The sequence below is a fragment of the Neolamprologus multifasciatus genome, chromosome 4 (genome assembly GCF_963576455.1).
Source record: "Neolamprologus multifasciatus chromosome 4, fNeoMul1.2, whole genome shotgun sequence".
In the NCBI taxonomy this organism is placed as follows: domain Eukaryota; kingdom Metazoa; phylum Chordata; class Actinopteri; order Cichliformes; family Cichlidae; genus Neolamprologus; species Neolamprologus multifasciatus.
The window spans coordinates 32,013,663-32,027,248 of NC_140442.1; the positions used below are offsets into that span (position 1 = coordinate 32,013,663).

Sequence of the window (13,586 nt, forward strand, 5' to 3'; positions counted from 1 at the left end):
GAACACGCTAGCCAAATCCAAATCACTGTTGGGGTTCCAGATAATATATCGCGGCCAGTATTGATGTGCTAAGCCGAGGACGTCTTGCCTGTATTGGCAGTAGGTCTCTTTTGTGACAGAGTGACTGATGAACACTGTCTTACATTGTGCTCAAAGTACTTTACACAATGTGCCACACTCACTCGTTCACCCAAAAGCTATTTTCTGCACTCTTTATGTCTAACATTTACACACAATCATACTTCAGTGAACACATCTTGCCCAAAGACACTTGAGACTGGACACTGGGGCAGCCAGGGATCGATTTTCCAATCGGTAGATCACTTGTTGTAACTCCTTAGCTACAGCTATCTGCTGAAGGCAGTTGCTACCACATGGTTATACAAATGTTAGCCAAATCTCAAGCAGCATGTCTTCTTCACCTGTCCCTCCTGCAGATTGGTTGGCGACTCTGTTCTGGTCATCATTGAGCTAACGCCTGCAGCAAGCATTGCTGATTATCTTCCAAGGCCCAGAGCGTGTGACACTTGTGGTACCCTAAAACCGCTGGCTAAAAATAAACATAGATTTAGTAAAATGTTGCATTGTTGTGTATCTTGCCAAAATAATGTCAGATGCTGTAGCTTTCCCTGGCCCTCTCCCATTGAGACCAGGAATATATAGCTGCACGTTATCTTTAAATTGCTGGTGGCCTGAGTGGTGCCAAAGTGCGCTTTATAGATGATTGGGAAACTTTCTTGAAAACCCCGTAGAGCTGAGAGCAGGAAGCAGAGTTTTAGTCTTACACTCTCAGAAGCTTCTCTACTCTCATCAAACCAAAACAAGATAAACAAAACATCACAGCATAGAAATATATAAAGAAAGAACAGCGTAGCATCATCGGCTGCAACAAAGGGTAAAATGATTAAATGTGGATTTTGAAACATTAGGTCTCTTTCTAATAACTGATCAACATATTGATTTTTCTCTGCCTTGAAGCAGCGGCTGCAGAGTGGAAGCAGTATTTCACACCAGCTTTTTTACTTCACCCTAACCTGAGAACCCAAAGAGCTTCGTTTTTTCTTGTTACCTGTCGTTCACCTGGCTATTACTGACACTCACTGTGTGATTTCTGATTTAGTGGCCAGTTCAGATAAAGCAGTTATAGTGCTTTTTGCTGAAAACAACACTGTGTTTAATCCGTTATTTGACCAGTGGCTTTACCAAATGTAAATGAGCACACACACAAGCTCATATGTCACACACTGTAAGAATTGTAATTTCATAATTTAACAGAATTTTCCTGTTAATACATCAAAACTCAATAAAATTACAAAATAAATAGTCTGTAAACTAAAATGTCTTTTTGTAAAACAACATGAATAATAATCATTATTTCTATATTTTCCTACACAAAACGTATGTAAAAATGCAGCCGCAAATTTAACATAATTTTATTTAAAACATAAAACAGTTTAATTCTAGTTTTATGCAGCAAATATAGCTCTAAAATGTGATGTGCAGAGTGTAAAATGATGCAAACAAATTAAAGTATAAATAAAAATTGTGGATTATGGGCAATTTTACAAGGAACTGTGTGGAATAAGAAGGTGAAGACTTTTCATAAAACAGCCAGCACAAGAGAAAATTCAGCAGAGTAAAATGGACCATTTATAGCTTCGTCCCAGGTGAAGGACAGCAAATAGAAGGTAAGTACTGTGGAGACCGGGAAATTCTAAAATTGTTGTAAAAACATCAATAATAACTTTGAGGCAGGAAAAACGAACACACAGTCTGCAGCACAGCTGTATCTGCTGCATCTGCAAGGCCAGTATAGGCCAGTATACTCAAGCTAACTGGTAATAGCTTACTAATATAAAAAAAACTGTCTTTATTCCACCTTGGCACTAAATCTTCATGACTAGTCTTCCAGGCATTATTAAAATTTTGAAACGTCCCTCTCTTGATATCAAGACAAGAATAGCGTTTCCAGCAAAGGTAAGTGCTGAGGTGATGCTAGCCGTTTTAGCTTTTCGGCTACATGCTCATAATAGTTAGCGTTCAGCACTCAATAGGTTTATCTATTCAGGTGTCACCTGTTGTTCTTTCTATCAGCGGATTCGTTTTAAAGCTGTTGGTGTCATGGGGGAGTGAAAAGGTGAGACTTGAAACCAGCAGGTTCCAAGTCTCACTTAAAAACTTGCAGCATGTTGAAATGTCTTGTTTACTGTCAGCACCAGTTTTTATTTTCTGTGTTACGATGTAAGACTTTAAAGGGATAAATATGAAAAGTACTGCAGTTAATGTTGTCTGGATGATAGGCCCAGTGTTCCCTTCATGTGGACCTTCGGTGTTTATTATTATCCTTACTTTTTGCTGGTCTTCTGTGTCTTGCATTTAATTTTGCTTCCTTTGTTCTATTTCAGGTCTTTCTTCAGCATCCTCTCATGTGCTCCCTGCTCTTCACAAACTTTGGATTTTGCTGTTTAATTTTTCCCTCCGTGGATCTTCTGCCTCCGAACTAAAGGTTTGTTTTCAGCTTAACCTGCTGGTGTCTAAGTACTGCATGTTCATGCCTCTCATTCCACACTTCAAATCACAAATGTAAATACTGTTGCACGATACAATGCAGTCAATTCCTGATCTTTTATTATTAAGATGTAATATTATTACATATATAGTACGACTGCACATATACAGTTGATATAATCAAACGTGAACAGTAGATTTCTGTATTTTAATAGCAGGTAGTGTGATGACGAGATGACGAGTTCAAGGCTGAATCCATTCAGGACATTTCTCTCATGTGGTTTGGGTCCAGTCTCTGGATCTCCTTAAAGGGATGGATCCCACAAGTTAGTACTGAGCAACATGCCAGGGTGTAATTTCATGCATTTTATACTGATTCTGCTATAATAGTATAAATATCTGCTTCAGCTTTTTAAGGGGTTTCAGGACCATCGGGAGCCATTTTGGGCTTTATTGAGAGGAGACCACTGCTCACACGTCTTAGTAGTAAACAGTGATGAAGAGGAGCCATGGCACTAACATGTTAGAGCGGGAGAGATGGGGAAGCTGTACTTTAAATAGAATCCAAGAGTGTGTGTGTGTTAGTCATATGATGTGAGGAGAGGAGCCATGTTATGAGCTGACTGCTTGAACTAGTTCAGATTTCATTCAGTGATTAGATCATTATAACACTGGCACACATGCAGGTGTTACATGTGCTTAAATCATTTAAATGCATTAAGTTTACACAGTTCATATAAATATAGTCTGTTACTGTTATTGTCTGTAGCCCACATAATTGAACATTTCAGTTACATGAAACATGTAAAGTTTGATGTTATGTACTGTACAGCCTGTGTGATAAATAAGTATCAAATCCAGAGGACAGCATATGTTTCAGCAGAAAACTGAAAACTTTACAAAGATAAAACAGATAAAGCTGACTCTGGTTATCTGAATGTGTTTTCACTCATTCCTTCCGTCTCAAGACTAAAAACATAATGTCCAGATGAACAGACCTGAGCATTCATCAAAACTCAAAGTTATTATTGGACAACGAGATGAAGGTGTGAACATATATGCTCTCTGGACTGGACTGAAATGCCTGGTGGCGAGATCTCTGTCATGGTCCTGGGTCATGTGACCCAGTATTCTGAGTTTCTTGATGTTTTTGTTCCTTTCAGTCTAGTTTCATTTCAGTTTATCTAGTTACATTCTGTCATGCCTGGTTTACAGTTTTACTTCATGGTTTATCGAGCTCCCCATCTGTCTCATCCCTGTGTGAAGTTTTCTGTGTGAAGTTTTCTGTGTTTATCTGTCATGTTTCATGTCCAAGTTTTCTTTGTTGGTCTAGTTCGAGTCATGTCTGGGTCTCGTTATGTTTCCCGTTTTATTTTGAAGGATCCTTGTGTTTTTTGTTTATTGTATTTAGCTTCACGTCCCTGTCCTGTCATTATGTTAATTGTTGTCAGCTGTTTTCCCCATGTGATTCCGCTTCCCCTGATCATTCCTTATGTGTACTTAATCAGTGTGTTTCTGCTCAGTCGGGGTCAGATCGTCTGTTATCCTCATCTTTTCATAGTTTCCGTTATTGCGTCACTGTTTCATAGCCTGCCTAGTTACTGTGTTCATAGTTTCTTCATAGTTCCTTCACAGAGTGTCATATGTCAGTCTTTTTAGGTTACACAGTGTTCTCAGTCTCCTTAGTTTTCCAGTTTCAGTGTTCTCTAGTGTTTTTGTCATGCCATCAGCCACAATAAAGGCTCGCTTTATTTTTGGAAACCTAGTTCTGTCTCCACCGTGTCTGCATCTGGGTCTACCTCTTCTTCACACCGGCGCTCCCCGCCGTGACACTCTCAAACTGTGGTACGCTTACCACTGGTGGTACACAGGAAGTCTCCTACATATATTTAATTCTTAACCACAAGATCACTGAAATTGAGTTCGAACTATGCTTTTGTTCTTATTGAAAAAGAAGGACAACAACTTAAATCAGCCATTAGATTACAAGCTTACCAGGTGTAAGGTCAAAGGGTTGACAAACTAAGCTGGGATGGTGAGCAGAAGCTACCAGCACCTGTGACGGTGGCGACTTAGCAAACGGCACACAACAGTGAGTTACATCCGGTTTGGATTCTTCTGGAAAGGGACAGAGGATGATGTGCATTGATGAAGATTCTTAGAATATTCTTTTCTTTTCTTGGGTTGAATTATTATTCTTAGTAATAAATGCATGAAACCATCACGTCCTACAACCGAGCACACAGTGCTGAAAGGCGAACCAGCAAAGTCAGCCATATAGATATATGCTACACCCAATGCCAAAGCACAATGAGCTTCATATGGTGTCTTTCTCCACACAGCAAGAGCTGGTGCGCCACACGTCACTGGCAAACAGCTGTGTCTACCAGAGTTAACACACATCATGTACTGCAGGCTGCCTAACAGATTAACTTGATGCCTCTTTGCTGCAAATAGCAGTCAGACCAAATGAACTTAAGAACCGACTGAGAACATTAAGCGCATTTGTTATTTTTCTATTCAGCTCAATAAGACTACAGATATTACAAAAATGCATTAGATATGAAGATCAAAGCGCAGCTCCGAGGACCTTTTGGTCCATACAGAAGTAAGATGGCTTTCAAGGGGGATGATCCGCACAAGTCTTTTTAAATAGGACAGAGATGTGCAGATGTTCTTACAGGCCAAAAACTTTAGTCGATGTTTTTGAAGAGTTTCTGTGACTCGGTCAGCTGACATACCAGTCGGACATTTTTTCTCATTTAAAAGAACCGAACTTGGGGCTACAGGGAGTGTCCATCACTGCTTTAGATGTGCAGAACAACAACAAATACACCGTTTTCCAAATAAAGGTCAAGACAGGCGATGTTTCAGGTTTCCCCAGTTTGGAGCTTCCTGTCTGACATAAACCTGATCCTCACTGTCAGCATCATTGTGCACCTGGTCTCAGACAGTTCAGTGAATATTTCCCAGTGACAGCAGAAGTGAGAAACCCATTCAGCCTCGAAGCATGCCCAAAGAGCAGGAGGGTTTAATAGAACTATGATGAGACACTGAAGTTTGCTTTCAGGAATCAGACGTTTTGACATTTTTTGACTCTTAGACAAGGCCGTGCACTTCCACTGGTGACCACATATTCATGCGAGGAAAGTTTCTCTTCATATGCTAGAATACAGAAGTTGTGTGAGGCTGAAGCTGACCTTCCTTGATCCAAACATCACAGAGCAGTGTTACAGAGCCATCCACACATGAGGAGTGTAGGCTATGTTGCCAATAACTAAATGTTAATGTTTTGCATGGAGCTGTTATTATTAATATTCCCACCTGCTGCGTGTGTGGATGCAGTATTAGAGCTGTTAGCTGTTAGCTGTTAGCCGCCTTTGCTGCGAGTGTTTCAATGCAATTATTATCGTCACTTGTCCCTGACTATGTGAGTGTTTAAATGCCATGCAGTTAATACTGTTTGAGTCAGATACAGCTGTGGCTGCTGATGGCAGTCAGTAATAACATTTATATAAGACATAACATTGTCCCAACTATGTATGTAGTGAAGTTTTAGGCCGATGCTACTGTATTTTAATACCTGTCACATGAGTGCTACTTAAAGAGTACCTGCTGTGGTTAGGCAAAGCGTGTCACTGAAACTTTACCGTACCTCTTCACGTGTCACGTTGCCGACGGTGACATTCTCTGTTTTGTTGTAGATGGTGTTGAAGACTTCGTGGGTCTCCAGGCAGAATGTGGAGATGGAGAGCAGGATGAAGAAGAGTGAGGCAAAAGCCACATACTGTAGAGAAACAGTGACAGCAAAAAGAGAACAAGAAAGGTGTTACAGTTTACTCAGGACGTCAGGACATTATCACCAACTCACTTCAGTGCACTCCTACCACAGGAGGGGGTGCCAACAACACACTGAAGCCAGAATAATCCTGTCGATTCAGTGCAAAGGTCCTGAGTGGTTCAACATATTTGAGAACACAGTCAGGAAGAAACACAGGATGCAGAAAGTGCCCCTTCATTAAAGTCATGTCCAAATTCGTTGGCTGCATCTTCCTGAGGACCCGGCCTTCGCGGTCTACGTGGGCCGGGTCCTCAGAAGGTCGGGAAGACCCGTGTAAACGGCTGTGAAATTGAACAGACGAGCCTTCAGATCTGCGTCACCGCTGTCTCGGTGGAGTTTAATAAACTCAGCCGTCTGCTCCTTGCTATCTAAAATATAACAGGACACTGGCGTAAACTCTTCTGTTTAATCAGTTTTCTGTTTGACGTTTATTCAGCTGTGTGAAAACCACCCGGGGGATTAATAAAGTTTTATTTTATTTAATCTAATCTAATAACCAAAACGATTTACTCACGAACAAACAAAACACTGAAAAAAGCCCAACAATAACATTTTTAGGTTGTCTAAGTGACTTATATGTTACGTTTAACCTGAGTAGCAAAACTCTGCGGTGATGTGAAAATGATGAGTTGTGCCGTTCTCGGCGGCTTCAGTGACCCTCGAGCTCCCGGCTAGCTATCGAGCTGGTGGGTAACAGACGTCTCCGAAAACGTTGAAGCACTTTTGCAAATATGCGATATCTTGATAAACCGAGCAGATATTTGATGTTTACACAGCTACATTCTCGCCTGAAAATATGTGAAAAGTTGCTGGAAACTGGAGTTTGGCTGGGCTATGAATTCTGGGATATGGTGGGCCACGAAGGACACACCCGACCCATCCTTCAAATTCGGGGAAAAGGAGGACGCATTTGTCGGCTGCATTCGGAGGAGTCTACGAATTTGCACAGCCGTCGTCGCGTCACTGTGACGTAATCGGTCTACAAATGCGTCCTCAGGAGGATGCAGCCCATGAATTTGGACACCCCCTAAGAATAGATTCTTCATTTATTCCGCTGAGATCATTTCTGATGAGGCTTCAGTTAGTTAGTCAGGTCCTGTGTCACAGCTTCATTTCTTTTCTTGATGAAGGACATGACACACTGTTCATGTGCTGCACATCATTTTTAAAACTTGCCTCCTCAGTCCTCGGTTTTTCAGTGTTGGCAAATTTCTGAAAGACACACTGCACACCATTCCTGTAAAGGATCCATGGTAAACATGTGGCTGTACTCAGCTTGCTGCATTTGGTGGTGATCAATTGCCAGCTTATACACTGTGCACAGAGCATAGTCACAAATACTCCTCACAGCCCTCGATTGGATATTTGGTTTTAAAACACACACACACACACACACACACACAGACACACACACACACACACACACACACACACACATTTATGTATATATGTCACAGTGTGAATGAAGTAATAAGCTCAATGATGGTACTGATCCATTGTAACATTTTTGTTACATTTTAGTTGTTTTAGAATCAAAGCACATAAAAACCACGTCTACATGTGTTCACATGTCAAACAGCAGCTCTCTGTAGGTCAATGATGAGAATCAGTAATGTCACGCAGTTGTGCTTTTTCTAACACACACATGTATGTCATTTGTTTGTGTGTGCTCACAACGAGTCACTACGTATGTGAGCATTTTCATCTGCTTGCTTTTTCTCTGTGCCTTCGCCTTTCAGGTCAGTGATGAAGATGGACAGATGAAGTTTACTTCTAATCCGCAGGGAGCAAATCAAGTCCCACAGCTTATTATCCCGGACTAATTTAACACTGCTATCTACAGCTGCCCTGGATATACACACACACACACAGACACACACATAGAATAGCGCTTCCATCCCTTCAGAGGAAATCACACTGACTTGCATTCATTTTCTCCCTTAACCATTTTCTCAGCTCTAAAACTTACCCTGACCATAAACCATCTTCAAAAGGATACACACTTTCCAGTGTTCAGTAACATGGATGCTGGATCAGCCTGTGTCAGTCACAAAACCATGTTACTTGGAGAGCAGACTCACTCAGCCACCAACATACAGGAAGAAAGCACATTATAAGATCATTTAAGTCCTGCTGCCAGTAGAACTTAAGTTATAAATTAATTTGCCTGTCCATGTGTGTACGCACCAAACTTGTCTTTATAGACGTTGCCTTGCACACTGGTGCACCGTCATATTGGAACAGAAAGGGGTCATCCCCAAACTGTTCCCACAAAGGTGGGAGGTGTGAAATTGTCCAAGATGTCTTGGTAAGCTGAAGGACTACGTTTCACTGGAACAAAGAGACTGAGCCCAACTCCTGAAAAAGATACCCCACGCCATTATTCCACCTCCACTAAGTACAGTTTTTCTGGCAACCACCAAACTCATCCATCGAATTGCCGTCTCCACTGTTTCAGAGTCCAGTTTCAGTGGGCTTTACACCAGTGCTTTACTCTTGCATTGCACTTGGTGATGGGAGGTTTGTGATGTGTGGCCACTTACACCAAAGTGTAATCGAGCCTGGTTACACCTACAGTATACTCAAGTCCTTTCACTGAAGGAAAACATATGCTGCATCATGAAATGAATAATTGACCTGCTTAAGACCAACAGCTTTCCAACAATCTTGAAGGAGTTCAGAGATGCTGAGCACTTGTTGGTCCTTTTGCCTTCACTCTGCGCTCCATCTCATCCCAAACCATCACCACTGGCTTTAGGTCAGGTGACTGTGGAGGCCAGGCTGTCTGTCCATCACTCTCTTTGGTCAAATAGCCCTTACACAGCCTGGAGGTGTGTTTGGGGTCATTGTTGAAAACTAAATGATGGGATGGCATGTCGCTGCATGTCCCCCACACCATCACACCTCCTCCTCCTCCATGCTTCACAATGGGAACCATCCATGGACCATATGTTCACCTTTTCTGCAACACACAAAGACACGGCGAGTGGAACCAAAGAGCTCAAACTTGAACTCATCAGACCAAAGCACAGATTTCCTCTGGTCCAATGTCCATTCCTTGTGTTTCTTGGTCTAAACAAATCTCTTCTGCTTGTTGCTCTTCCTTAGTCGTGGCTTTTTAGCAGCTATTTGAGATAAAGGTCTGATTCACACAGTCTCCTCTAAACAGTTGACTTGTGATTTCTGAGGCTGGTGACTCGGATGAATGTATCCTCAGCAGCAGAGGGACTCCTGGTCTTCCTTTCCTGGGGGAGTCCTCATGTGAGACAGTTTCATTGTAGTGCTTGATGGTTTTTGCGACTGCACTTGGACACGTTTAGTTCAGACACATCAGAAGTTTTATCAATTTTCCAACCTTCAGTTCTTAAAGTAATGATGGACTGTCGTTTCTCTTTACTTAGCTGATTGGTTCTTGCTATAATATGAATTCTAACAGTTGTCAAACAGGGCTGTCAGCTGTGTACCAGCCTGACTTCTGCACAACTGATGCTCCCAACACCATTAAGAATGCAAGAAATTCCACCAATGAACCCTGACAGGCTTACCTGTGAGGTGAAACCATCTCAGGTGACGACATCATGAAGCTCACTCGTCATTCAGTCTAACTTGGCAGGCTGTCTTTGCAAAAGGACATTTTTGAGAGAGAAGTTCTTGCAGCTACAGTGAAAGTGAACACTAATCCTGAAATTGTAACTCTGTGATGGCCAAATGAAACCAGTCATGGTGGTTAAACCTGGGACTGCATTTTACAGACTTTCCAAACTGATAGCCGATGATTGCCATAACTGCAGCAGTGATGCAGCAAGAGGGATGTCCTCCCCTACACTGCACAAAAGACACAAACAGTGTCCCCTGTAAGGTGACTTCAGTACAAATAGCCTGGCTGAAGATTTGCATACTGTTTGCTGCCCAGCAGGAGGAGAATACAGCAGTCTGTTGGCTGAGATCCCTCTGCACACACACACACTTGAAGTTTTTCCAACGTGTGTGGCTAGGCCGTGTGGATATGTGTGCACATGTATGCGACAAAACGAATAGAAGGACATCATGGTAGCGGGTTAGGTGAGAGGCAGGGTGCATGTGCTTTTATATCAGTGCTGCAGTGTACTGCTTCTCAGCATACTACAGCAGGTAGAGTGTCTGAGCACACCTCCCTCTCTGAAATCCCTTTCTTACTCTCTTGTCACACGTCAGTTTTCCCATTCGTGCTCATTTATGTTTTTGTTTTCTGAAGCCCTCAACCTGTTTCCCTGCTGTTGACAAATGATGACATGCAGGGAATGACAAAAAGGAGTTTTAAATCATTTTTTATGACTTAGACCACCGTTTAGGATTTTCTCAAGTTTAATTTTTATTCTTCAAACTTGATCCTGTAATTTGAGCACAAAGCTGAGCGCAATGCTTTAAATAAGCACATGTCTGTAATACATTTATCTTTATACCTTTGACTCGACACAGGAGCAACCAGCTAACCTGGATCTCTGCTTCACTCTGCAGTTAAATTGTGATTTATGATGCGTTTCATCTGGACAGAAACTACAGGAACAATATCACATTTATATTTTAGAGAAATGTTTAATCTCTGTTCAAAACCTGAGATCTTGTTAATGAGTACTGGGCGGATCGATAAACCGTAGTCAACCAAGAAACGAGAAACATGTAGCTTGTGTTTTTGTAAAAGATGACTGTTACTGCCAACCAATCATTAATTCAATTCAATTCAATTTTATTTATATAGCGCCAAATCACAACAAAAGTCGCCTCAAGGCGCTTCATAGATACAGAGAAAAACCCAACAATCATATGACCCCCTATGAGCAGCACTTTGGCGACAGTGGGAAGGAAAAACTCCCTTTTAACAGGAAGAAACCTCCAGCAGAACCAGGCTCAGGGAGGGGCGGGGCCATCTGCTGCGACCAGTTGGGGTGAGAAGCAGGTTTGTACTAGACTAGTAAGTTTTTAGTTTTTTTTCCCTTATTGTCCACGTCTGGGCTCTGACTCCACTCGCACCTTGCAATTCTTCTATTTCATGATTTCCTCCCAGCGATGCCAAAAAATTTAACTTCTGTCTGAAAGGGTAAACCTAAAAGTGAACTTAACTTTAATCCATACCAGGCTGCACCTGTTGGTGTTTTTAAAAGGTCAAGTTGGTCGTATTGAGTTTGCAGTACATATTAAACACTGTTCCTCAGTGCACGGCGTCACACAGGTTCCTGAATGAAGGACCCTCTATTTTGTCTCCCTCCCTTCTTCAGATTTCACCCTCTCCCCTTTCCTCCCCTGTCGGAGACAAACAGCACATCTTACAACAACTGCAGCCAACCAGCTGATCTTTGCGCAAACCTCTCAAATCACTCCCGATACTAATTGCTCTCCAGTCAGGAGCAGATGCATATGTAAGCAAAGCTACACTGCACTGACTCAGTGAGAAGGGGGAGATGATGCTGGGTACGGGAACACCATCAATCAGATTCTTTTAGAGGGAAAACAAAGCAGACTTGATATATTTCCATTATAAAGCAATGGCTTAAATCCCCTCAGAAGATTCCCAACAAAAGATCCATTCAGGTGGGATGTGCACAGGTGGTGTACACTCATGTAAAAACTACCACCAGAGTACAATAACTGACAAAACGTTTCCTGGCATATTAATTGGTTGGTTACAAATCATCATTTGTCAGTTGTCTTTGACTTATTAATACTTGTATGCAGTGTCATCAAGATCACAGGTTCTTTAAAATATACGTTTGATTATGTTCCTGTAATTTCCGTCCTTGTCCAGATGAAACATAGAGAGCAGTATAGGTAGTTCAAATCTATTGCAGAGCCAAGAGCTGCATACTGTGCTATAATGACATGCTCCAATGATTATCCAAGGTACAGTGAAACAGGAAAGCAGTAGGAGGAAGGGTAGTTACAATGTCATGTGGCTCCGCCGCCCATCTGTACACTGGCTGCAGTACTAAAACAGCATAGAGTCATATCACAAACCAGCTAAATGTGTGATGGTTTCTACTCTGAAATGGTCAGTTACATAAGCCAAAATGGGATTTGTCTGAGTAGATTTTACCAAGAAGATTCGTTAGTAATCAAACAATCTCAGTCGAGTTAAAAGTTAAGCCAAAAACAAAGTAAAAAACGATAAGATTGAAACATCGGTATGCTTGTTCTCCTTCCTCTGTCCCCTGCTGCTCTGCTGAAGTGTTACTGCTACAAGCTGCAGACTGCTGCAGTGCCTCACTCAATGCAGAAGCAACTCCGATATACTAAGTAGAAATGACGGAGGTCTGCCAAATAGTGCCCCAGGCTGCCAAATCACAGAGCGGGACAAAATGACTGCAGGCAGAAAGTGAACACAGCACACACATGAAGGATAGAATAGACCAGTGGTCTATATTCCTGCATGAATTATTCACCAACATAACATCAGGTCTTGTTTCTATTACGCAATGCCAAAAATGTTATTCAGGTTTCATTACACTGGAAATCTTTGATGAGGAGTTTCTGTATGCAATCGGGACAAAGTGTTACTTTTGAGTGAGTTTCAGCTGAAATGAGGTTAAATGGCACATCGTCACCTTTTATAGTTCATGTGACCATAAACACTTTTATATATCCAGCAAACACAAAGTATTATCAGTGTTGAAGTCTAAATAAAAGCCCAGTGAGAAAAAAAAACCTGTCCGATTCACACAATAACCACAATACTGTTGACGTTGTGTTCTCAGCAAATTCACATTTTTAGCATGAAAAGCGGGAAAACACACTGAGGTGTGAGAGAATTAAACTGGCAGAATATCAGCATGGAGCCTCGAGCTGAGTCGCCGGGTCCTTTGTCACAGTGAAACCCAGTCATGATGACAAACCCGCAACCAGACCTCCTTTGAGGAAAGACCCAGGCGGTCTAGAATCGCCCAGCGTTCCTCTAAGGAAAGAGATCCTTCACCAGACAGATCTGACCTCTGTCTTGATGGAGCATTCACAGCCTGACATGTTACCTCAACATTCACCTCTCTGCATTTGTTCAGGAGTTGGCTGATAATAAAAATGGGAGTAATAGAAGAGTCACTCGCATGTGGTGTAGCCCCATAGTTCTTGTAGTGAAGAAAGATGGATCTATGCGGCTCTGTGTTGACTGCCGCAGAGTGAGTGGTCGCAGGGCCTACCCCATGCTCGTGGAACAGCCACTGCTCGTTTTCACAACACTCATCAGTTTTGGACTCATGGACCAAGTTCT

The 13,586-nt window shown here is 42.0% G+C and overlaps 1 protein-coding gene across 12 annotated transcripts in view; it reads right to left on the reverse strand.

Annotated features, from left to right (window-relative positions):
• kcnc3a (potassium voltage-gated channel, Shaw-related subfamily, member 3a) overlaps positions 1-13,586 on the reverse strand; it is a 118,098-nt gene that overhangs the window by 68,598 nt on the left and 35,914 nt on the right. For all 12 annotated transcript variants that reach the window (XM_085155622.1, XM_085155627.1, XM_085155629.1 and 9 more), the window contains exon 2: positions 6,164-6,295. In XM_085155622.1, the coding sequence (XP_085011748.1) occupies positions 6,164-6,295 (132 nt within the window). The remainder of the gene's footprint in view (positions 1-6,163; positions 6,296-13,586) is intronic.